The sequence below is a fragment of the Nerophis ophidion genome, linkage group LG11 (assembly GCF_033978795.1).
Source record: "Nerophis ophidion isolate RoL-2023_Sa linkage group LG11, RoL_Noph_v1.0, whole genome shotgun sequence".
Classification (NCBI taxonomy): domain Eukaryota; kingdom Metazoa; phylum Chordata; class Actinopteri; order Syngnathiformes; family Syngnathidae; genus Nerophis; species Nerophis ophidion.
The window spans coordinates 12,645,775-12,673,535 of NC_084621.1; the positions used below are offsets into that span (position 1 = coordinate 12,645,775).

General features: G+C 40.9%; 1 protein-coding gene across 1 annotated transcript; it reads right to left on the minus strand.

The window, feature by feature from the left end:
- Window positions 1-243: 243 nt before the first annotated feature.
- Window positions 244-18,792, minus strand: utp11 (UTP11 small subunit processome component). The gene is made up of 8 exons (XM_061915104.1): window positions 18,504-18,792; window positions 18,356-18,417; window positions 14,205-14,307; window positions 12,004-12,114; window positions 8,778-8,871; window positions 697-827; window positions 497-607; window positions 244-427 (listed from the first exon to the last, which is right to left on the minus strand). The coding sequence occupies exons 1-8, from the start codon at window positions 18,561-18,563 to the stop codon at window positions 344-346; spliced, it is 756 nt and encodes a 251-aa protein (XP_061771088.1). The 5' UTR covers window positions 18,564-18,792; the 3' UTR covers window positions 244-343.
- Window positions 18,793-27,761: the final 8,969 nt, after the last annotated feature.

Sequence of the window (27,761 nt, forward strand, 5' to 3'; positions counted from 1 at the left end):
ATACACAGGCGAGCGGTCCATCCTGGGTCTCGACTCTGGACAGCCAGTACTTCATCCATGGTCATCGGACCGGACCCCCTCCACAAGGAAGGGGGGGACATAGGAGAAAAAAGAAAAGAAGCGGCAGATCAACTGGTCTAAAAAGGAGGTCTATTTAAAAGCACCAGAGTGCCACCAGGTCGACCCCGCACTAGGGTTTCTCATTTTAAAGTCTTAAATTATGCAAAACCCAGCATTGGAGAGTGGAGTCAAATATATTTTATTGTTCATTACCTGGCAGAGAAAAGAAGTGTTTGTATGTACAACAACTAGGAGTAGCAGTAAATTCCAGCACTGTGGCGACTCAGCGTTTCCTCTTGGTCTCAAACTTGTAGACGGCAGCAGAACCAGGTGTCTCGTCCTTTACTTTCACTTTCTTGGCTTTATCCTGGCGCACACAAAGATGTGATTAAAAAATAGAAAGTCGACCTCAGAAGCTAGAAAATAGTTATGTTACCTGTAGGTCCTTGCGGGTCTGGATTTTCTGGCTGATGACAAATAATTTGCTTTCGCGGTCGATCCTTTGGGAAAGAAGCCTGTACTCGAAGGACTGTTTCTTGGACAGTTTCTACAGATGAGTGGAGGGGTGAAAACAGTCACTTCCAGCTGGTATTGTAATTATTTTTTAGGGACCAACCAACATTTCTTAGGACGTACCATGAGGTGGATGGGCTGTATGCCTGTGTGAAAGCGCTTGGTCCTCAGCGTGTCCACAGTGGGCCTGTTGTAGACTCGATCCAGCAGCTCGGGGACAGTGTTGAGGTGTTGGGCCAAGTCAAACGACTGCACTGCGGACGCACACGTGTGTTGAAATATTACAAGATGGTCGAAAATCCACAATCAGCAAGCAAACAATGCAAATAGGGTTGTCTAATTTATATCAGGCTTGGGCAATTATTTTGACCCGGGGGCCGAATTTAGAGGGAAACAATGTGTCTGGGGACCAGAATATCTGATTTTAAGGAAAACTATTACAAACATTCACAATATCTGATTGAATGCTAAAAAAGTTTTGACAGACCGCCTTAAAAAACGGAATGGAAGTTTGTTTTGTCTACTGAATGAGACACCCAAATGTACATGAAAATAAACAATGTGGGTTTTACAATATTAACTGTGACCAATAAAACACTGAATGTTGACAACATATGAACATCACACCCCCTCTTGATCGACATTTAAAATTCGCTCCATTCTGTCCACTAAAGACGCCGAGATCATTATCCATGCGTTTGTTACGCCTCGTCTCGATTACTGTAACGTATTATTTTCGGGTCTCCCCATGTCTAGCATTAAAAGATTACAGTTGGTACAAAATACGGCTGCTAGACTTTTGACAAGAACAAGAAAGTTTGATCACATTACGCCTGTACTGGCTCACCTGCACTGGCTTCCTGTGCACTTAAGATGTGACTTTAGGGTTTTACTACTTACGTATAAAATATTACACGGTCTAGTTCCAGCCTATCTTGCCGATTGTATTGTACCATATGTCCCGGCAAGAAATCTGCGTTCAAAAGACTCCGGCTTATCAGTGATTCCTAGAGCCCCAAAAAAGTCTGCGGGCTATAGAGCGTTTTCCGTTTGGGCTCCAATACTCTGGAATGCCCTCCCGGTAACAGTTCGAGATGCTACCTCAGTAGATGCATTTAAGTCTCACCTTAAAACTCATCTGTATACTCTAGCCTTTAAATAGACCTCCTTTTTAGACCAGTTGATCTGCCGCTTCTTTTCTTTTTTCTCCTATGTCCCCCCCTCCCTTGTGGAGGGGGTCCGGTCCGATGACCATGGATGAAGTACTGGCTGTCCAGAGTCGAGACCCAGGATGGACCGCTCGCCGGGACCCAGGATGGACTGCTCGCCTGTATCGGTTGGGGACATCTCTACGCTGCTGATCCGCCTCCGCTTGAGATGGTTTCCTGTGGACGGGACTCTCGCTGCTGTCTTGGATCCGCTTTGAACTGAACTCTCGCGGCTGTGTTGGAGCCACTATGGATTGAACTTTCACAGTATCATGTTACGCCCGCTCGACATCCATTGCTTTCGGTCCCCTAGAGGGAGGGGGGGTTGCCCACATCTGAGGTCCTCTCCAAGGTTTCTCATAGTCAGCATTGTCACTGGCGTCCCACTGGATGTGAATTCTCCCTGCCCACTGGGTGTGAGTTTTCCTTGCCCTTTTGTGGGTTCTTCCGAGGATGTTGTAGTCGTAATGATTTGTGCAGTCCTTTGAGACATTTGTGATTTGGGGCTATATAAATAAACATTGATTGATTGATTGATTTTACAATCAAGCGAAACGCAACAAACATGAAGGGAAACAAAAAAAAAACCTACCTACAATCTGATATATCACTAAGCTTTAGAACTTTGTAGTAAAAATTTCCTTCAGGTGGCTGCTCTGGAAACACTCTGTGGAAACACTCCCAACCCACACTGCTTGGTGCCTCATCTGAGCTGCTGTGACTTAGATGTAGGGATGGGCAATATATCGATATACTCGATCTAATGCAGGTTTGTCTCTGTGTGATACAGAAAATGACTATATGGTGATATTGGAGTATACTTTCTCATGCAGTTACTTTTAGCTGCAGGCATTACACTACAGGCTCTTTCTCACTCTCTTTCTTGTCACACCTTCTTACATACCTCACATACGTATACGCTAGAGATGCGCGGATAGGCAATTATATCATCCGCATCACTAAAGTCGTCATCCACCCGAACCAACATTTTATCAGAACAGCACCCGCCCGCTGTTATATATCAGAGGTCGGCCACCTTTACCACTCAAAGAGCTATTTTAACCCGTTTCACAGAGAAAAGAAGACAATGGCAGCCGCTAACATTCACGCAAATATCCGCTGGTGCTCATCCAGATAACGAGAATAAGGGCGTTCTATGAAGCCATTGCCTTTGACGCCTTCTACAACATGTACGAACCGTTTGCCAGTCCAGCAACATGTTGAATGCAGCTTCCGCAAACACATGTACAAGATTGAAAGGCATACTGGGTGATACAGAGTACACTGATGGTTGTGATATAAACAATTTTAACACTCTTACTAATATGCGCCACGCTGCGAAGCCACACCAAACAAGAATGACAAACACATTTTGGGAGAACATCCTCACAGTAACACAACATAAACGCAACACAAAAAATACCCAGAATCCTTTGCATCCATGACTCTTCCTGACTATATTTTACACCCCCGCGCCACCAACTACGCCCACCTTACCGACGCAAGGGGGGTGGGGGGGTGGCGGGGTTTGCTGCTAGTGGGGTGTATAATATAGTCAGGAAGACTCGTGGATGCAAAGGATTCTGGGTATTTGTTGTGTTGCGTTTATGTTGTGTTACTGTGAGGATGTTCTCCCGAAATGTGTTTGTCATTCTTGTTTGGTGTGGCTTCACAGCGTGGCGCATATTAGTAAGAGTGTTAAAATTGTTTATATCACAACCATTAGTGTACTCAGTATCACCCAGCGTGCCTTGCAGTCGTGTGCGTGTGTCTGCGGAAGCCACACACAACATGTTGCTGGACTGGCAAGTAGATTGTACATGTAGAAGGCGTCAGAGGCGATAGCTTCATAGCTCGCCCTAATACTTATTAACTGGGTGATTGCCGGCAGACATTCGTCAGAATGTTTGCGTCTCCTAATGTCTTCTTTGCTTTGTGACACGGGTCCAAAATGGCTCTTTGAATGGTAAAGGCTACCGATCCCTGAACCATGTATATCAAATATTTCCGAATGGTTCAACCGCCACCAGCCTGAATTTATTTAAAATCAATTGTTTCGTCATGTCACCCGCCTGACCCGCGGTTTACCCGCGGACTCCGCGGAAGAGACCGCAAACCGCGCATCTCTAGTAAACGCCCTCGCGGAGCAGAGAGGTAGCAGCATGGGCAACGTTAGCTGTGGTGCTAGCGGGAGCCATGCGAGTGGTAATATGAAAGAAAGAAGGTGAATCTGGTAACAAATGAAGGAATAATTATTCCCAAGAAAAACAGCAGGGGGTCCATCGTCTGGTGGTGGTTTGGCTTCAAGTGGGAATATGTCTAACAGACAACCGTAATTTGTCAAGTGTGGGGCAAAAGCGTTGCTACAAAAAGTAGCATTACTGCTAATATGTAGCATCATTTGAAAAGTCACCTGCTAGAGCAGGGGTGCCCACACTTTTTCTGCAGGCGAGCTACTTTTCAATTGACCAACTCGAGGGGATCTACCTCATTTATATATATCATTTATATTTATTTATTTTTGAAAGAGACATTTTTGTAAACAAGTTAAATGTGTTTAATGATAATACAAGCATGTGTAACACATATAGATGTCTTTCTTTCACGAAGACAAGAATATAAGTTGGTGTATTACCTTATTCTGATGACTTGCATTGATTGGAATCAGACAGTAATGATGATAACGCCCACATTTTCAAATGGAGGAGAAAAAAAGTTGTCCTTTCTGTACAATACCACATGAAAGTGCTTGGTTTTTGGCATCTAATTCATCCAGATTCCATACACTTTACAAGAAAAACATTGGCGGCAAATTCCGTAGCTTGCTTGATTGACATTCACGGCACCCGAGGGTCTTGTGAGATGACACTGGCTGCTGCCAGTTCATTATTATGAAAAAATGACAGAGAGGAAGGCGAGAAACACTTTTTATTTCAACAGACTTTCGCGCCGTCCCTACCGTCAAAACTCTAAAGGCCGACTGCATATTTCCTATCTTCACAATAAAAGCCCTGCTTCATGCTGCCTGCGCTAACAAAATAAGAGTCTCAGAAAGCTGGCGTGCACAAGTGATGTGCACGCCAGCTTTCTGAGGGATCGCTTGTGCACGCCAGTTTTCCGAGACTCTGTACTTAGTTAGCGCAGGCAGCATGAAGCAGGGCTTTTATTGTGAAGATAGGAAATGTGCAGTCGGCCTTTAGAGTTTTGACGGAAGGTACGGCGCGAGAGTCTGTTGAAATAAAAAGTGTTTCTCGCCTTCCTCTCGGTCATATTTTCATAATAATGATCTTGCAGCAGCCAGCGTCATCTCACAAGACCCTCCGGTACCGTGAATGTCATTTAAGTGACATCTTGGTGAAGATTGATGATCACTAATTTTTAGGTCTATTTTTTTTTAAAAGCCTGGCCGGAGATCGACTGACACACCCCCCGCGGTCGACTGGTAGCTCGCGATCGATGTAATGGGCACCCTTGTGCTAGAGAATGAAGAGTGTTTACTCCGCATTTCAACATCTCCATTCGGTGCCACACGCCCACACCATCAAAATGCCGAGGCAAACATTTCCAGATCAACACTGTATGGAAAATATTGTCAACAACAAAAAGAGATAATGTCCGCAGGAACCTACCACCTAGCGAAGGACGAACACTATTTGATTTCCTATTATGTAGTTCATTTTTATTTGACAGTTATTGAAATATCTTGTGTGACATCATGCACAAAAGTGCACTTTATTTGTTTTCAACTATTGTGGTGTTGTTCTGTACAAAAAGTGCACTTTGATTTAGTGTTTTTATATGTCATCTTAATGAAATCATGCACCAAAGTGCACTCATAGCTTGTTTTAAAATGTCTCTGACAATCTTGCACTTTCAGTTTGTGCCACTGCTTAATAACTGTTTAATAAATACACTTTTGGTCAATTGACTTAGTTGTGATTTCCTTCTATGCATGAAAGTTTAAAAGTAGCATATATGAATGCAGTATGAAGAAGAATGTTTGAATGTAGACACAGAGAAACATCATATTGCTGTGATTACATGCAGCAAGTGTTCATTCAAGGCTAAGGCAAAAAAATCCAGATATATAAATAAATAAATGATAAATGGGTTGTACTTGTATAGCGCTTTTCTACCTTCAAGGTACTCAAAGCGCTTTGACACTACTTCCACATTTACCCATTCACACACACATTCACACACTGATGGAGGGAGCTGCCATGCAAGGCGCTAACAAGCACCCGTCAGGAGCAAGGGTGAAGTGTCTTGCTCAGGACACAACGGACGTGATGAGATTGGTACTAGGTGGGGATTGACCCAGGGACCCTCGGGATGCGCACAGCCACTCTCCCCACTGCGCCACGCCGTCCCTATATGGTGTATCACGATATGACCCAAGGATATTGAGATATTAAAAAAAGGCCTTATCGCCCAGCCCTACTTAGATGACCATAGTTTCTAGTATATCATGCAAAAGCGCAGATTCGAACCATTGAAATACTTTGTGTAGTTCAAGACTTACGGTCATTAGAAAACATCACTGCACATCATAATTGCAGCTACACTTTCCATCTTAAAGATAAAAAAAAATGTTAAGGATTGAAAAGCTAAACAGGCCACACATGTGGCTCTCAGGCCTTAAAATTCACCCAGGTCAGCTTTATATTCAATCTTTCTTCCCTGGTCACCTTAATAATGTGCTCTGAAATTCCTTTTTTGTTAAAGATTTCGAAAACACTATGACAGGTTTATAGAAGTACTGATGACAGTCCACAAAAAAGACATTGAAAAATGAATGATGTGTCATTCATACTGTACAGTTGTAATCATCCTGCATGGTTTATGGCAAAATGTTCACTTAAGAAGTTCCTCGCCTCTTCACGCTTCAAATATTTTGTCTTCACGACATCGAATATTTTCTTGAAGCATATTCTACACGTCTGACCTAAATGAAGTGTTATATGTACTTAAGTGCAGCATTTGTCATATTTTCTATTTGCGTTGTGGCATTAGATTTTCACCAAGGGGGACTTCGGTTTCCGGGTTAAGGGTGAACTGAACACCGCTGGCAACACGACGGCTTATCTCAGCGCTCTGCAACAATCAAATTGACCACATTTTTGAAGAACAACTTTTTTCTTTTCAATTTAATCTTCAACTCCTGCCTCATCAATGATATATTGGTGAGCATTTGACATAAGCAATGTCAAAGGACGAGACGTGTGATAAACGAAGACCAGCGCGCCACTTAAAGTACCAATAGAATGGAAAAAAGAAGTTGACTTTATATACTTCATTGGGTTTCATTGTATTCATTAAAACAACCCCCGAGCCACCACAAATTGCCACAATTAAGACCGGAATATTGACTATTCCGCTACAAATGTTTACGGCAATTTCCGTCGATTGACATCACGATGGGAACGCTTCTGCACTCTGACCATATCAGCAGATCAGTCGTACTGGAAATATGCAAAAATTAGAACAAGATGTGCTTTCTATCATTCACAATCCCTGTATATGAGACATGAACATATGTTGTTTTATGCATTCTAAGTCGTAAATAAATACATAAACAAATAAAAAGTCTGCTAACAATTCAATGGGAGCATTCTTTTCTGCCCACGAAACCCTTTGGGTGTGTACTGTAATCTACAGTACAATGCACACAAGGCTGCTTTACTGGGTGTACAGGTGATTCTAAGGGTGTTATTTGATTTAAATGACTTAGATTCTGTTTGAATAAATTATTTAGAAGATTGTTGTCAGAACAATTGTATCTAAGTTATCACAAAACTTTGTGTTGCCATGAGTTCCCGGCGAGAAGACAAAAGCTCTATTAGATCTTACCAAGCAAAAGGTTTGTAAAACTTCACTGTGTACGATGGAAAGCGACATGAAGGTGTCGGTTTCTTTGATCTATTGTAATCCACAGGAAGATCTTGTCTTGATTAGAGATCTACAAAGCGGAGAGGAAGCAGGACCTGACGCAAGCTCCGGCATCTTTTCTTTGGCCTGTTTTGTGACCAAGAGCGACGGCTGTTTACGACCCCCCTCCCTTTAGAAACAGCTGTCGCCATGTAATCAGGGAAAGTACAAATAAAAGGTGTAGAATTCTCTTGTCAGAGTGTGGTGGAAGACTGTACAAAGAGTACAGCAGAGACGTTTCTCCTCATTGAGCTAAATTGAATCCTGTCTCTCTTTAATTCCTTGCTTGTTGTCTTTTTAATAGATGTCGTCAATGTTTGAACCTGACAATTGTAACTTTTTTATCCATCCATTCATTTTTCTAACGCTTATTCCCTTTGGGGTCGCTGGAGCCTGTCTCAGCTACAATCGGGCTGAAGGCGGTGTACACCCTGGACAAGTCACCATCTCATCGCAGGGCCAACACAGATAGACAGACAACATTCACACTCACATTCACACACTAGCGCCAATTTAGTGTTGCCAATCAACCTATCCCCAGGTGCATGTCTTATGTTCTACGAAAATATTAGATTTATTTATAGTAATCTTACTGTGCAGCAATTAATTTACCAGGGTCAGGCCTGGAACAAATACGTCACAAGTGTCTGAGACAACATTTGTAGTAATCATCCCACATTTCCTACCATCATCAATTTCCATGAAAATGTGTCAATCTTTCATTTAATGTGATTATACTCCAGAAATGTTTCCTCCCTGTTGCGCGCCAAAATACAACTATCCTTTCAGTTTTCTAACGTGGCGCAGTGGGGAAGAGTGGCCATGCGCAAACCGAGGGTCCCTGGTTCAAATCCCACCTAGTACCAACCTCGTCACGTACGTTGTGTCCTGAGCAAGACACTTCACCCTTGCTCCTGATGGGTGCTGGTTGGCGCCTTGCATGGCAGCTCCCTCCATCAGTGTGTGAATGTGTGTGTGAATGGGTAAATGTGGAAGTAGTGTCAAAGCGCTTTGAGTACCTTGAAGGTAGAAAAGCGCTATACAAGTACAACCCATTTGTTTACCAACCTTCCTTTTTGGAATCCACAAAAAAGGTGTGGTTGTTTTTTTGTCTGCCATCCACATGGAGAAGATGGAGACTCGCCTTCATGCGCTCTATTTTCTGAAAAAGAAATGATCAACAGGGTTAATGGTGTGTAGCGCTTAAATTTTCTTTTCAGCCATGATTGTCTCTGTTTCCCCCCACTCAATGGTCAATTGTTTCGCAAACACTAAATACAGGAATTTTTTATTTATTGTTTTTTAGACTCGCAGTTCATCTGGTTTCCTCTTATTTACAGCTTGTCTCAGTTGTTGTTCTCAATGATTTGTTCTTGCATATTAGCTGAGGCGAGAGTATCTCCAGTGCCTTGACTTGTAATCATGAAATAACACAAATGTATTCTTTTTGGAATTTATTTTGCCCTTACCTGAGACATCCTGTGTAGAATACAATGCAATCAGAAAGACGGTGCATCACTTTTTCCAAAATTGTTAAATAAAATTACTTCATTTTTTTCCTAAAAATTCTCCACACAAAAACCCATAATTATAATATGAAAATGTTTTTGAAATTTGCAAATGTATTTAAAATAAAAACACAAAAGTAAATAATTTAAGCTGTAATTTCTAAATAAAAGATACATCAAAGTATTGTGCTAAAGTTGTGAATACTTATGTACAGTACAGGCTAATGTCTATTACCTGACACCTTTGAATGTTAGCTACTTGTCTTTGTTTAAAATATATATTTTCTGCTGGATTTACTCTCTATATTATGCTGCATATGTCATATATACTGTAATATTGTACATGGTAATTGTTATATATACAGGTATGATATAAACATAATAAATCAGTGTATATCCTATACTGTACATATATTATGTAAATATTACATATACTGTATTTTTCGGAGTATAAGTCGCTCCGGAGTATAAGTCGCACCTGCCGAAAATGCATAATAAAGAAGGAAAAAAACATACAAGTCACACTGGAGTATAAGTTCCATTATTTGGGGAAATTTATTTGATAAATCCCAACACCAAGAATAGACATTTGAAAGGCAATTTAAAATAAATAAAGAATAGTGAACAACAGGCTGAATAAGTGTACGTTATATGAGGCATAAATAACCAACTGCTATGTTAACCTAACATATTATGGTAAGAGTCATTCAAATAATTATAACATATAGAACATGCTTTACCTTTACCAAACTATCTCTCACTCCTAATCCATAAATCCCATGAAATCTTATACGTCTAGTCCAGGGGCGCTCACACTTTTTCTGCAGGCGAGCTACTTTTCAATTGATCAAGTCGAGGAGATCTACCTCATTCCTATTTATAATTTATATTTATCTATTTATGAAAGAGACATTTTTGTTAACAAGTTAATGGTGCTTAATGATAATACAAGCATGTTTTACACACATAGATTCCTTTCTTTCATGAAGACAAGAATATAAGTTGGTGTATTACCTGATTCTGATGACTTGCATTCATTGGAATTAGACAGTGGTGCTGATAACGTCCGCATTTTCAAATGGAGGAAAAAAAAAGTCCTCCTTTCTGTCCAATACCACATGAAAGTGGTTGGATTTGGCATCTCATTTGTCCAACTTGCATACTCGTTTTTAAACACTTTGTTATGAGAGTAGCATATGTGTGTGGCCCTTTAATGTCTGGCAGCAGGTGAGTGACGTCAGTGAGTGTGCGGGTGGGCAAGCAAGTGAGAAAGCGGTCGCTGAGGGCGGGGGAGAAATACATTGGCATCAAACTCCGTAGCTTGCTAGCTTGTGCACGCTAGCTTTCTGAGACTCTTATTTTGTTAGCACAGGCAGGATGAAACAGGTCTTTTATGGTGAAGACAGGAACTGTGTTGTCGGTCTTTAGAGTTTTGACAGTAGGTACGGAGTCTCTAGAAATAAAATATGTCCGCCCTGTTAGTGATTTTTTTCTTAAATATGAGCTCGCAGCAGCCAGCGTCATCTCACAAGATCCTCGGGTGCCGAGAATGTCAAACAACTGACGAAAGTGAAGTCTTGGTATGATTGATGATTGCTCATTTTTATGTCTATTTTTTAACCCTGGCTTGAGATCGACTGACACACCCTCCGAGATCGACCAGTCGATCGCGATCGACGTAATGGGCACCCCTGGTCTAGTCTCTTACGTGAATGAGATAAATAATATTATTTGATATTTTACGGCAATGTGTTAATAATTTCACACATAAGTCGCTCCTGAGTATAATAAGTCGCACCCCCTGAAAAAAAAAACTGTGACTTATAGTCCGAAAAATACGGTATATGTTATATTTTGTATGGCTTTTAGTGTATTTTATACCTTTCCATCTTTTCCATCATTTGTAACTGAGCTACTGTGTGGAAAAATTTCCCTTGTGGATCATTAAAGTTTGTCTAAGGCCAAAAGTTTGGACACACTTTCTCATTCAATGCGCTTCCTTTACAACAACAGGATTGTCACTGAAGACATCAAAACTATGAATGAACACGTGGAGTTATGTACTTCACAAAAAAAAGTTGAAACAACTGAAAACAAGGTTTCCACTTCACAGGTGTGCGTGAAGTTCATGGAGAGAATGCCAAGAGTGTGCAAAACAGTAATCAGCAAAGAGGGGCTATTTTAAAGAAACTAGAATATGAAACGTTTTCAGTTATTTCACCTTTTTTTGTTAAGTACATAACTCCACGCGTCTTCATTCATAGTTTTGATGCCTTCAGTGACAATCTACAATCGTGAAAATAAAGAAAATGCATTGAATGAGAAGGTGTGTCCAAACTTTTGGCCTGTACTGTATATGTGATTTTTTTTTTTTTTTTGTAATACATTTTCAAAACAAATTTAGAAACATTTTGAAATTGTCAGTGTGGGGAAGAATTTTGAAGAATTAAATGACTTTAGAACCTTTTGGGGAAAAGGCTGTAATATAACAAAACGTGGTAAAAGTGAAGCACTGTAAATACTTTCCGGGTGCAAGCTACATTTGACTGCTGAATTATTCTTAAATGTTAGAACATCAATCTTGTATCACACATTGGTGGACATCTGAAAACAAGACAGGTGACTCCATGTTTTACTGGCATCTCCTTAAAACAATGAGTCTGGAGGACAGAGTGGCAGGAGATAAGATGTATAACAAATAAGGAAGTGGGATAGACTCCCTGTAGCGGAGTACCAATAGTGTAAAAGCACATTACGGATTCAAATTTACATGTTGTATAACTTACCCTTGACTCCGCCACCCTCTTCAGCTCCACGTATTTGATATCTTGAGTCCTCATCACTTTCTTCTGCTCCTCTGTCATCGGGTCCCCCTCTTTAGACGTGTGAATGCCATCCTGTGGACCGGGCACAACATTAAAAGAGATAACGATAAGCAACGGCTCTTCACTGATTTGTGGATACCTTATTGCTTGGAAGTCGTACTAGCATACACACTATTTTTCAGAATACAAGGCGCACTTAAAATCATTTAATTTTGTCAAAAATCGACAGGGCGCCTTATAAACCGGTGCGCCTAATGTACAGAATAATTCTGGTTTTGCTTACCGACCTCAAAGCTATTTTATTTTGTACATGGTGTAATGATAAGTGTAACCATTCGACGGCAGCTAGCTAAAAAGCCAAGTTGGTTGTATGAATGACTTCACTCTCGTTCTTGTAACCCAACAAAACAGGAAGTGATCACTTAGCAATGGGAGAGAACACGCTAAGAGCCAATCACGTAACAGTATCAAGTTTGGTTGCACCATCATGCCATCTCGCTGTTGATTCTCTGCATGGAGTGAGAAGAGAAAGTAAAAATGAGTGCTGCAGAGAGAGAAAAATAAATTGTCGATACCAAAGGAATGGTCACCTCGACAGTATGGCAGTTTATTGGATTTTTAAAAACGGACCGTAGAGCTTAGCCACGCCCACTTCTTTTTTTCAACCTTCCTCTGTTCTCTGTTCAGGAAAATGGAAACATTCGGTACGAACTGAAGTGCAGTGGTGACTTTTCCATAAAATAAAATAAAAATAAATTACAAAATATAACAAATGTGCGACTTTAAAACTAAAATGATTTGGTCCGATAATATTTAAATAATAATTACTTTCAAATAACATGATTTCCTTTCCACAATTAAATAGGAATAACAGAGCAAATTAAGTGGAACTAAACCTGCAAAAAATAGTTCCTCCCAGATTTCTCCAAGTTAAAATTTTCACACTATTTTGTTACACTCTAAGCATTTCTTACATTCTAAATATTTTTGTATCTTAAATTTAAGACGTTATAAGAGTCAAAAAAAAGGGATTTTTAGAGCTTTTTTTTTACCTTGAGTGTTTCCATGGTTGTGTTGACATTTTCTTTCCTTTCTGTGTTGATAGCTAAGAGGATTATAATCAGAGGACGTTTACTTCCATCTATCTTTCCATTTTTTTTTTTTACTGCTTGTCCCTGTCGGGGTCGCGGGAGGGTGCCGAAGCCCAACTCAGCTGCAATGATTGTCACACACACACTTGGGTGTGGCGAAATTATTCTCTGCATTTGACCCATCACCTTTGATCACCCCCTGGGAGGTGAGGGGAGCAGTGGGCAACAGTGGTGGCCGCGCCCGTGAATCATTTTTGCTGATTTAACCCCCAATTCCCACCCTTGATGCCGAGTGCCAAGCAGGGAGGTAATGGGTCCCATTTTTATAGTCTTTGGTATGACAGGGCCTGGGATTGAACTCACAACACAACACTCTAACCACTAGGCCACTGAGTGTCACCAATCAACCTATCCCCAGATGCATGTCTTTAGAGGTGGGAGGGGGCCTATCCCCAGGTGAATGTCTTTGGAGGTGGGAGGGGCCTATCCCAAGGTGAATGTCTTTGGAGGTGGGAGGGGCCTATCCCCAGGTGCATGTCTTTGGAGGTGGGAGGAAGCCGGAGGGAACTCACGCAGTCACGGGGAGAACATGCAAACTCCACACAGAAAGATCCCCAGCCCGGGGATTGAACCTGGCTCTTTCTTATTGCGAGGCGCACACAAACCAATCCCTGTCTACCATGCTGCCAGGATTACATTTGAAATACAAATGTTAGGTTGATTGGCAACACTAAATTGGCCCTAGTGTGTGAATGTGAGTGTGAATGTTGTCTGTCTATCTGTGTTGGCCCTGCATTGAGGTGGCGACTTGTCCAGGGTGTACCCTGCCTTCCGCCCGATTGTAGCTGAGATAGGCGCCAGCGACCCCAAAAGGGAATAAGCGGTAGAAAATGGATGGATGGAACATTCTTTTTTTTCTCTCTCTCCTGGTCCTTATTTAAATCATTAAAAATATCACCCGGTCCCAATGTATTTGTCACACATAATAGCACAGGCAATAGAGATTGCAGTTTTGACACATTTTTGCCCTGTTTTCAAAAGATTAGGAGCAGATTAGAAAAATATGGTTACCTTTATCTGTGAGTTGATCATGTTATGGTAGAACTCATCTGGATTCTTCTCCAGAGCCTTCTTCTTAAGGGCTTTGAGGGTGTTTTGCTTCTTGTGGTAATCACTGTTGGAACACAATCAATGGCTGCAGTTAAATATCTATGGTAAAGCCTAGACCAGTGTTTTTCAACCTTTTTTGGAGCCAAGGCACAGTTTTTGCTTTGAAAAAACGCAAAGGCACATCTACTGCCACCTACTGCCTTTTCTTAGGGGCACTCACCTTTTGTTTATTTTGGGTTTAAGCATTAGACACAATTTTACCCGCACACTGCCTCCCGCTGTTTCCGACATCTATAAAGCAATTAGCTACCAGCTGCCACCTACTGATATGGAAGAATATTACACGGTTATTTTGCTGAACTCTAGACAGAGGTGGGTAGAGTAGCCAGAAATTGTACTCAAGTAAGAGTACTGTTACTTTAGAGATTTATTACTCAAGTAAAAGTAAGGAGTAGTCATCCAAATATTTACTTGAGTAAAAGTAAAAAGTATGTTGTGAAAAAACTACTCAAGTACTGAGTAACTGATGAGTAACCTGTTCGTTTAATAATTACGGCAACAGATAATGCACAAAACATAAAAAGAGCAATGAGCAAATTCATAGCCAGGAATATCTCTTAAGCAACTAAAACAATAATATATATTAAATAATAATACATTAAAATAAAAAAAATAAGGCAAATTGAGCCACAATAACTTAACAGCACCATAGGCTCAGTAGGCATTTATTAATTGATTGATTGATTGAAACTTGTATTAGTAGATTGCACAGTACAATACATATTCCCTACAATTGCCCACTAAATGGTAACACCCCAATAAGTTTTTCAACGTTAATCAATTACTTAATAAATGACCAAGTCGAGGTGATCTACCTCATATACACACACACACACATATCATATATATATATATATATATATATATATATATATATATATATATATATATATATATATATATATACAGTATATAATTTATAGTTTTTTATTTTGACGTTTTTGTTGAAATGTTAAAGGTGTTTTAATGAATATACATGCATGTTTAACACACATAGATTCCTATCTTTCATGAAGACAAGAATATAAGTTGGTGTATTACCTGATTCTGATGACTTGCATTGATTGGAATCAGACAGTATAGTGCTGATAATGTCCACATTTTCAAATGGAGGAGAAAAAAAGTTCCTCTTTTCTGTCTAATAACACATGAAAGTCGTTGGTTTTTGGCATCTTATATGTCCAGCTTCCATATTCGTTTTTATACACTTTACAAGAAATACATTGGCGGCAAACTCCGTAGCTTGCTCGCTTGTTTGCGCTGGCTTTCGGAGACTCTTATTTTGTTAGCGCAGGCGCGATGGAGCGGCGCTTTTATTGTGAAGACAGGAACTGTGCGATCAGCCTCTAGGCTTGTGACGCGAAGTACGGTTGAAATAAAGTGTCGTTTTTCCTTTACACTTTTGATTGATTGATTGAAACATTTATTAGCAGATTGCACAGTACAGTACATATTCCGCACGATTGACCACTAAATGGTAACACCCCAATAAGTTTTTCAACTTTTTTAGGTCGGATTCGACGTGTGATGCTCACGTGACCGCCTGGTTTTGTTTGATTGGTCTAACGTCACCAGTGACTGCATTTGATTGGTGAAACGAAAGCATGCGTAATTCCTACTGACAAAATCCAAACAAACAAAACGTGCATTAACAGATCGATAAAAAAAAAGTAGCGAGTAGCGAGCTGATTGTAGATAAATGGAGCGGAGTAAAAGTAGCGTTTCTTCTTTATAAATATACTCAAGTAAAAGTAAAAGTATGTTGCATAAAAACTACTCTTAGAAGTACAATTTATCCCAAAAGTTACTCAAGTAGATGTAACGGAGTAAATGTAGCGCGTTACTACCCACCTCTGACTCTAGACAACACTGACACTCAACAACAACACAATTTTACAGGCTACAATTAATGGTTTGCAAAAAAAAAAAAATGTAACTAGGGCTGGGCGATATATCGAACATATTCGAAACATCGCGGGTTTGTCTCTGTGCGATACAGAAAATGACTATATGGTGATATTGGAGTATACCTTCTCACGCAGTTGCTTTTTGCTGCGGGCATTACACCACAGGTGTTTCTCACTCTTTCTTATCTCTCCTTCTCACAGGGACATAAAACAAGCGCATCTTCTTATATACGTCACATGATGTCACGCATGCAAAGTCATACGCCCTCGCCGAGCAGAGAGGTAGCGGCATGGTAACGTTAGCTGTGATGCTAGCAGAGTGGTAAGAAAGGGGGTCCATCGTCTGGCGGTGGTTTGGCTTCAAGCGGGAAGATGTTGAACAGACACCCGTAATATGTCAAGTATGCGGCAAAAGCGTTGCTAAGAAAAAGTAGTGTTAATGGTCATTTGTAGCATCATTTGAAATGTCACCCGCTAGAGCAGTGGTTCTCAAATGGGGGTACGCGTACCCCTGGGGGTACTTGAAGGTATGCCAAGGGGTACGTGAGATTTTTAAAAATATTCTAAGTGAAGTGAAGTGAATCATATTTATATAGTGCTTTTCTCAAGTGACTCATAGCGCTTTACATTGTGAAACCCAATATCTAAGTTACATTTAAAACCAGTGTGGGTGGCACTGGGAGCAGGTGGGTAAAGTGTCTTGCCCAAGGACACAACAGCAGTGACTAGGATGGTGCAAGCGGGGATCAAACCTGCAACCCTCAAGTTGCTGGCACGGCTGCTCTACCAACCGAGCTATACCGCCCCTAAAAATAGCAACAATTCAAAAATCCTTTATAAATATATTTATTGAATAATACTTCGACAAAATATGAATGTAAGTTTACAAACTGTGAAAAGAAATGCAACAATTAAATATTCAGTGTTGACAGCTAGATTTTTTTGTGGACATGTTCCATAAATATTGATGTTAAAGATTTTTTTTTTTGTGAAGAAATGTTTAGAATTAAGTTCATGAATCCAGATGGATTTCAATCCCCACTTTAAGTTGATGATTACTTCTAAGTGTAGAAATTTGATTTATAATTCAATCCCTTGTTTATTTTTCAACAAGTTTTTAATTATTTTTATTTTTTTCCCCAAATATTTCAAGAAAGACAACTACAAATGAGTAATATTATGCACTGTTATACAATTTAATAAATCAGGAACTGATGACATAGTGCTGTATTTTACATCTTTATCTATTTTTTTCAACCAAAAAAGCTTTGCTCTGATTAGAGGGTACTTGAATTAAAAAAAATGTTCACAGGGGGTACATCACTGAAAAAAGGTTTTAGAACCACTGCCCTAGAGAATGAAGAGTGCTTGAAACTCTGCATGTCAACAACTCCAACCGGTGCCATGCCGACAAAATGCCCAAGCAACCATTTCCAAATCAACAGCGTATGAAAAAAAATAGTCAACAACAGAAGGAGAAAACGTCCGCAGGAACCTACCACATAGTGAAGGACATACACTATTTGATTTCCTGTTATGCAACTCATTTTTATTTGACATTTATTGAAATATCTTGTATGACATCATGCACAAAAGTGCAATTTGTTTTAAACTATTGTAGTGGCGTTCTGTACAAAAAGTGCACTTTAATTTACTGTTTTAATATGTCATCTTAGTGACATCATGCACAAAAGTGCACTCATATCTTGTTTTAAAATGTCTGTGACAATCTTGCACTTTCTGTTTTGGAAATGACATGAATGTTTGTGCCACTGCTTCATAACTGTTTAATAAATACACTTTTAGTTGTGATTTCCCTCTCTGCATGAAAGTTTAAAAGTAGCATATATTAATGCAGTATGAAGAAGAATGTTTGAATGTAGACACATAGAATCATCATACTGCTGTGATTATATGCATCAAGTGTTCATTCAAGGCTAAGGAAAAATATGCAGATATATATCGTGTAGTGTGACATGGCCTAAAAATATCGAGATATTGATAAAAAGGCCACATCGTTCAGCCCTAATTACTGGTTTGCAAAAAAAACGTTTTACCCAAATAGGTGAAAGTAGACAATCTCCCAGGAGTGTGCCGCAGCACAGTGGTTGATAAACACTGGCCTCGACAAATTTGTAAACTTACTCTGCGCGGAGTTTGTAGTCTTTCTTCTTCTGAAGGAGTCCCAAATGCTTCCTGAAGGCAGGCTGAGTGGACACAGACAAGGTTTATGTGTTAAATAACAAATCATGTTTAATAAACACAAGCGTGGCCATGTTAGCATTTAGCTCACCTGAGACCGCTCATGGTGGTTCCTCTGTCGGGATTTTAAGGCTTTTCTGAACGACGACATAGCTGCAAAATGTTTGAAAAAAACGTATTGTATAAGATAAACAAATAAAAAAGCCCTTAAAAATAAACTTTGGAAATTCAAGGCTCGTGTTCTGCTAAACTCGCTTTCCGTACAACCACGTGGTTTCCGGTTTGGCGTGCGGCGTTTATTTCATTCCGGAGATTCGCCACGAAAAGAGAAATAGTAAAAACGTTGTGTAGGTCTTTACAAGTAAGTCTAACAGGCTAAATAATTATGAAATATTTTTTACAGGTACGATTTGTCATCTGAACGATGATGAAGTGGAATAAAAATGTCACTTGGGAGCGCCAAGTACCAACTGGATGGGTTTAGGTAAACACGACAGGGAGCGCTGTTTTACACATGCGTCGAATATAGCACATTTAATTGTATTATTTTTTTAGTTTTCTAAACCTTTATTTATATATTGCAACATTTACAAACAATTGAGAAATAATAGTAATTTTTAAAAAGTACAAAAAAAAGAACAGCACAAAACAGCGCCAAGTGGTCGTAAACTCAATAAAGTTACTAAAATCCATCCATCCATTTCCTACTGCTTGTCCCTTTCCGAGTCGCAGGGGGTGCTGCAGCCTATCACAGCGACATTCGGGCGGAAGGTGGCGTACACTCTGGACAAGTCGCCACAAATGCATCTAATGTAGAATAGGACAGCCTTGATTTATTTATTTATTTATTTTTGTATTCATTTATGTATTTTATATATATATATATATATATATATATATATTTTATTTTTTTTTTTTTAATTTAGAAACCCATCCCTCCATCCATCCATTTTCTACCGCTTATTCCCTTTTGGGGTCGCGGGGGGCGCTGGCGCCTATCTCAGCTACAATCGGGCGGAATTCATCCATCCATTTCTACCGCTTATTCCCTTTGGGGTCGCAGGGGGCGCTGGTGCCTATCTCAGCTTCAATCGGGCGGAAGGCGGAGTACACCCTGGACAAGTTGCCATGAATGTGTCGAATATAGAAAAAAACAGACTTCTTTTTTTTTTTTTTTTTTTTAAATTTCATAAATCTTTATTTATAAATTGCAACATTTAAAAACAATTTAGATATATTATTAATTTTTTTTAAAAAGTACAAAAACAGCGCCAGGGGGTTGTAAGCTCCATCCATCCATCCATCCATTTTCTACCGCTTATTCCCTTTCGGGGTCGCAGGGGGCGCTGGCGCCTATCTCAGCTACAATCGGGCGGAAGGCGGGGTACACCCTGGACAAGTCGCCACCTCATCACAGGGCCAACACAGATAGACAGACAACATTCACACTCACATTCACACACTAGGGCCAATTTAGTGTTGCCAATCAACCTATCCCCAGGTGCATGTCTTTGGAAGTGGGAGGAAGCCGGAGTACCCGGAGGGAACCCACGCAGTCACGGGGAGAACATGCAAACTACACACAGAAAGATCCCGAGCCTGGATTTGAACCCAGGACTGGAGGACCTTCGTATTGTGAGGCAGACGCACTAACCCCTCTGCCACCGTGAAACCTGGTTGTAAGCTCAATAAAGTAATTAAAATCCTTCCAGCCATCTCCTACTGCTTGTCCCTTTCAGGGTTGCGGGGGGCGCTGGAGCCTATCTCAGTGACATTCGGGCGGAAGGCGGAGTACACCCTGGACAAGTCGCTACCTCAAGTAACTAAAGTAACTAAAATAGAATTATATTTAGGGTTGATTGGCAACACTAAATGGTCCCTAGTGTGTGAATGTGAGTGTGAATGTTGTCTGTCTATCTGTGTTGGCCCTGCGATGAGGTGGCGACTTGTCCAGGGTGTACCCCGCCTTCCGCCCGACTGTAGCTGAGATAGGCGCCAGCGCCCCCCGCAACCCCGAAAGGGAATAAGCGGTAGAAAATGGATGGATGGATATATATATATATATATATATATATATATATAGCAGCATGATAACGTGCATGAGCAGTAAATGAAAGTGTCTCCGTGGTGATGCCTGTATCGTACATCATTTAAATAAGACTGTCTGGGGTGGAGTGCCATCTCCGGGTTGGGGAGGAGACCCTGCCCCAAGTGGAGGAGTTCAAGTACCTAGGAGTCTTGTTCGCGAGTGAGGGAAGAGTGGATGGTGAGATAGACAGGGGGATCGGTGCGGCGTCTTCAGTAATGCGGACGCTGTATCGATCCGTTGTGGTGAAGAAGGAGCTGAGCCGGAAGGCAAAGCTCTCAATTTACCGGTTGAGCTACGTTCCCATCCTCACCTATGGTCATGAGCTTTGGGTTCTGACCGAAAGGACAAGATCACGGGTACAAGCGGCCCAAATGAGTTTCCTCCGCCGTGTGGTGGGTCTCTCCCTTAGAGATAGGGTGAGAAGCTCTGTCATCCGGGAGGAACTCAAAGTAAAGCCGCTGCTCCTCCACACGGAGAGGAGCCAGATGAGGTGGTTCGGGCATCTGGTCAGGATGCCACCTGAACGCCTCCCTAGGGAGGTGTTTAGGGCACGTCCAACGCCTCGGGATCCCCCGGGAGGAGCTGGACCAAGTGGCTGGGGAGAGGGAAGTCTGGGCTTCCCTGCTTAGGCTGCTGCCCCCGCGACCTGACCTCGGATAAGAAGAAGAAGATGGATGGATGTTCTGCACACAGTGTTAGTAAATCACACTTAACACACCCACTAATAATACACCCTCTTTTATAGATTGCACACGCTGTGTGTTTGGATCTTAGTAAGTCGGGCCCTCGAATGGATCATTTTTATACAAATTGCCTTCATCATTAGTGTTCACAGTACTAACAACGGTGGTCAACTTCTTTATACACTTGTATTACAGTCATTTTGAAAAGGTTTTTATGAAGTTTTGTGTTATTTCCGATGGGGAAACATTTTAGAGTATTTCCCTGACTTCCAGGAATGAAACAGCGAGCAACCCAGTAAGTCTGATTGCAGACATTAAAAGGTGCAACTACACCGGCGGCGGTTACTGTAAATATAGAGTACAGTCCTGCGGGCGAGCGGATTAGTCGCGCGGAAACGTGCGCGAGATTGAGGTCATTAACCGGCGGGCTGATAAAGAAAATATGTGACATCATGTGGAAACACTGATCCCATTCACGGTCCTCATCAGCCACAAACATTCTGCATGCTGGGCAAATCTCACACATGTAACGCACATTCTTCGCGGTTCAGAGGAGGGGGTGTGGGGGTGTGGGGGTGAGGCGAGGTAGCTGCTTGTTCGGTGGGGTATTACATCCATGCAGAGTTGCAAGTCTGGGTCAAATTAGCTCACTGGTGCTTTGACTGTTCTGTGTCATCTGTTTGTTTCAGTCACACCTGAGAGAAAAACAGTATGACTCTACAAACGCCTTTCCGTTCCCTAGTACCGGATTTTAATGACAATAAGTCACACTTGAAATCCTTTCATTTTCTCAAAATTCGACAGTGCGCCTTATAACCCCATACAATTATCATACATATATCTATAAAATTATTCCGCCTAATGTACGGAGTAATTGTGGTTAAGCTTACCAACCTCAAAGCAATTTTATTCAGTTTCAATGAAACTTTTTTTTAGTAGATTGCACAGTACAGTACATATTCCGTACACTTGATCACTAAATTGGTGATATATATATATATATATATATATATATATATATATATATATATATATATATTAGGGGTGGGCAAATTAATGCGTTAATTACGAGTTAACTCATCAATCTATTAACGCCGACAATTATTTTATCGCACATTTGCGTATGTTGTTTACATGCTTTTATTTTGTTAACGCCTTTTCTTAACAAGATGGCGTCGCCTGAATGGGCTTCGTTGTCGAGGGGCTCTTGGTAAAGATGGAACATTTGGGCAAAAATACCGGACAATTCTGCAAATTTCATGGCTGGCTTACAGCGTGGTCACTCCGGGATCACTTACGACCGCCAGACAATTCTGGATGTGGATAGATCGGGCCGTTTTGGACTGAATGACGCGTGCTTGCTAGACCGGCTAGCTAGCATGGGAATACTTTGCCGGCTACATCCAGCGGCCTGTGAAGCAGCGGAGTATATGTGTTGTCTGTCTATTTATGAATAATGCAGACCAGGAGTGTTGGCTGAGTTCTTAACGTTTACTTTCAGAGCGTGCATATCACAACATACAAGATGCCGTCATGGCGACACAACCTATACCGGGCTACCGCGCATGCTCGTCACTCCTGTTGCATGCTGGGTAGGGTAGTTCTTTTTTTCCCTGGCTCATAACATCACAATATAGTACCATGTATATGATGTGTTCAGTTTATCAAAGCACCAAGCAAACAATCGGATAATTCACATCATATCAATTCCTAGATATGGTCATAATTATTTTAAGTGCACTACGCAGAATAAACACAACATTATTAATATTGCTACCACGGATAATTTGATCAAAAATTCCCTAAAACAGCCCACTACCTATAATATAGGTTTTTTTAAACATAAGATCCCTGGAAAAAAAAATGTTTCTGCTGTTACCTCAGAAATTGCCTGTTCGGATGTTATGATTGTGGCTCAGAGATTTGTATGTAGATTATATTTATTTTCCATAACAAACAGGACAACTTAAATACCCTGGCAGTGGCAATAAGCTTAAATGTTTGTATTTACATTTTTTGAGTTGATTTTCATGAAATATGCTATTTAACTGCTACTGTTTAACAAGGACTGATTTAAATTGTGTTTGCACAACAAATGTTTTGGTGCTTTTGTTCATGTGGGAGAATATTCCAATAAAGGTGCACTACACACTACTTTTGAATTCATTATTGGGCTTTGCGTATACAATGCAGTTAAGCGCGATTAATTGGAGAAATAGCGCGATTAACTTCGATTAAAATTTTTAATCGTTGCCCAGCCCTAATATATATATATATATATATATATATATATATATATATATATAATATATATATATATATATATATATATATATATATATATATATATGTATATATATATATATATATATATATACAAACCCAGTTTCCATGAATTAGGATATTGTGTTAGATGTAAATATAAACAGAATAAAATGATTTTCAAATTATTTTCAACCCATATTCAGTTGAATGCGCTACAAAGACAACATATTCGATGTTCAAACTCATAAACTAAATTTAGTTTTTTGCAAATAATAATTAACTTAGAATTTCGTGGCTGCAACACGTACCAAAGTAGTTGGGAAAGGGCATGTTCACCACTTCGTTACATCCCCTTTTCTTTTAACAACACTCAATAAACGTTTGAGAACTGAGGAAACTAATTGTTGAAGCTTTGAAAGTGGAATTCTTTCCCATTCTTGTTTTGTGTAGAGCTTCAGTCGTTCAACGGTCCGGGGTCTCCACTGTCGTATTTTACGATTCATAATTCACCAAACATTTTCAATGGGAGACAGGTCTGGACTGCAGGCGGGCCAGGAAAGTACCGGCACTCATTTTTTACAAAGCCACGCTGTTGTAACACATGCTGAATTTTGGCTTAGCATTGTCTTGCTGAAATAAGCAGGGGCGTCCATGAAAAAGACTGCGCTTGGATGGCAGCATATGTTGTTCCAAAACCTGTATGTACCTTTCAGCATTAATGGTGCCTTCACAGATGTGTAAGTTACCCATGCCTTGGGCACTAATGCACCCCCATACCATCACAGATGTTGGCTTTTCAACTTTGCGGCGATAACAGTTTGGATGGTTCGCTTCCTCTTTGGTCGGGATGACACGATGCCGAATATTTCATAAAACTATTTTAAATGTGGACTCGTCAGACCACAGAACACTTTTCCACTTTGCATCAGTCCTTCTTACATGACCTCAGGCCCAGAGAAGCTGGCGGCGTTTCTGGATGTTGTTGATAAATGGGTTTCACTTTGCATAGTAGAGCTTTAACTTGCACTTACAGATGTGGCGACCAACTGTATTTAGTGACAGTGGTTTTCTGAAGTGTTCCTGAACCCATGTGGTGATATCCTTATATCACCACATGGGTGATATAAGGATATCATTCAATGTTGGTTTCCGGCCATGCCGCTTACGTGGAGTCATTTCTCCAGATTCTCTGAACCTTTTGATGATATTATGGAGCGTAGATGTCGAAATCCCTAAATTTCTTGCAATTGCACTTTGAGAAACGTTGTTCTAAAACTGTTTGACTATTTGCTCACGCAGTTGAGGACAAAAGGGTGTACCTCGCCCCATCCTTTCTTGTGAAAGACTGAGCATTTTTTGGGGAAGCTGTTTTTATACCCAATCATGGCACCCACCTGTTCCCAATTAGCCTGCACACCCGTGGGATGTTTCAAATAAGTGTTTGATGAGCATTCCTCAGCTTGATCAGTATTTGTTGCCACCTTTCCCAACTTCTTTGTCACGTGTTGCTGGCATCAAATTCTAAAGTTAATGATTATTTGCACAAAAAAAAAAAATGTTTATCAGTTTGAACATCAAATATGTTGTCTTTGTAGCATATTCAACTGAATATGGGTTGAAAAGGATTTGCAAATCATTGTATTCTGTTTATATTTACATCTAACACAATTTCCCAACTCATATGGAAACGGGGTTTGTACACTGTCGTCTTTCAATACCTGCTTCCACAGCTCCATGGCCGTCAGCAGCCCTGCACGGCCTTCTGTTCAATGCCCGCCAGTCGCCAGCCTCTCCGATATCGCCTCGTTCCTGGGTGGTATTTTCACCAACGCTTTGAAACCGCAGAGTCTTGTAAAAGAAAAATGTCTACAATTAAGTGTGAATCTAGCTGTTATTTTCCCTGCTTGACTTTCCAAGGCGTGTATTGCAGCCTGATGTCTTCTTCACACCACAGTGGAGAGGCCAGGCTGGTTGGGTGGCGAAACGATCAAATGACCACTGTGGTGTGTCTTTAGAAAGAATGTTTGGTCACGTAACAGAAAAAGGATATCAATACCTCACACCAATCAGGGAAAAAACTGATGTTTTGTCTTTATTTATCACAAATTTACTGCATTAATCAGTCTAATTGGGGCGTTAGTCAGGATTCTCATAACAGTTGATTCCATCCAGGTGCAACTCTACCAACCGGTTTAGCTCGGTTGGTAGAGTGGCCGTACCAGCAACTTGAGGGTTCCAGGTTCGAGCCCCGCTTCTACCAACCTAATCACTGCCATTGTGTCCTTGGGCCAGACACTTTACCCACCTGCTCCCAGTGCCACCCACACAGCTTTGAAAATGAAACTTAGTGTAGACCAGGGGTGCCCATTACGTCGATCGCGAGCTACCAGTCGACCGTGGGGGGTGTGTCAGTCGATCTCCAGCCAGGCTTTTAAAAAAAATAGACCTAAAAATTAGTGATCATCAATTTTCACCAAGACGTCACTTAAATGACATTCACGGTACCGGAGGGTCTTGTGAGATGACGCTGGCTGCTGCAAGATCATTATTATTAAAATATGACCGAGAGGAAAGCGAGAAACACTTTTTATTTCAACAGACTCTCGCGCCGTACCTTCCGTCAAAACTCTAAAGGCCGACTGCACATTTCCTAGCCCTGCTTCATGCTGCCTGCGCTAACTAAATACAGAGTCTCGGAAAACTGGCGTGCACAAGCGATCCCTCAGAAAGCTGGCGTGCATATCACTTGTGCACGCCAGCTTTCCGAGACTCTTATTTTGTTAGCGCAGGCAGCATGAAGCAGGGCTTTTATTGTGAAGATAGGAAATGTGCAGTCGGCCTTTAGAGTTTTGACGGAAGGGACGGCGCGAAAGTCTGTTGAAATAAAAAGTGTTTCTCGCCTTCCTCTCTGTCATTTTTTCATAATAATGAACTGGCAGCAGCCAGCGTCATCTCACAAGACCCTCGGGTGCCGTGAATGTCAATCAAGCAAGCTACGGAATTTGCCGCCAATGTTTTTCTTGTAAAGTGTATGGAAGCTGGATGAATTAGATGCCAAAAACCAACCACTTTCATGTGGTATTGTACAGAAAGGACACATTTTTTTCTCCTCCATTTGAAAATGTGGGCGTTATCATCATTACTGTCTGATTCCAATCAATGCAAGTCATCAGAATCAGGTAATACACCAACTTATATTCTTGTCTTCGTGAAAGAAAGACATCTATATGTGTTACACATGCTTGTATTATCATTAAACACATTTAACTTGTTTACAAAAATGTCTCTTTCATAAATAAATAAATATAAATGATATATATAAATGAGGTAGATCCCCCCAAGTTGGTCAATTGAAAAGTAGCTCGCCTGCAGAAAAAGTGTGGGCACCCCTGCTCTAGAACATAGAATCGCAGTGTATTTTTAGCACACTGACAAATTTACTAGGATGGTTCTGGAAAATCCCTTATCTGCTTATTGTGTTACTAGTGTTTTAGTGAGATTATATGGTGGTACCTGTACAACCTGAAGGTCGGCCCCGCACCTTTCTTCAGCACCAGTTGACGGGTGGTGGCGATGCCCATCCCTGCCCTTCGCAAGGGACCCTCTTCGAAACACGTTCTTTCGAAATGATCGCTGCATAATACACTGTACTTCGTGTGTGTGGTCCAATCCAACCGTGTTCGCTTGACATCTCTGTTCCATAGTAAAGCTTCACCGTCATCTTTGGGGAATGTAAACAATGAAACACCGGCTGTGTTTGAGTTGCTAAAGACGGCCTCAATACACCGCTTCCCACCTACAGCTTTCTTCTTTGACGTCTCCATTTTTCATTGAACAAATTGCAAAAGATTCAGCAACACAGATGTCCATAATACTGTGGAATTATGCGGTGAAAAGAGAAGACTTATAGCTGTGAACGGTGCTGGAACAAAATGTCCTCTACAATGCGTGACGTCATGCGCACATGTCATCATTCCGCGACGTTTTAGCATGATACTTCTGGGATGTGCCCTTTTGTGGGCGGTCTTATTTACGCGGCTCACCTTCCACAGCGTCTTCTCCCCGTCATCTTTGTTGTAGCGGTGTAGCGTTCAAGGACGGGAGTGGGAGAAGTGTCAAAAGATGGAGCTAACTTGTTTCAATGACATTCAGACATTACTTCGATCAATAACGGTGCAGCATCTCCTCATCCGGAAACAAAAACAACACCAGAAATGTGCCCCGTGAAAAAACGTCCGACCGGATCTCTCTAATAACTAAAGTTCTTTGGGTGAATATTGTGAACTCACTACACTGGTATGTTTTAGCGCTT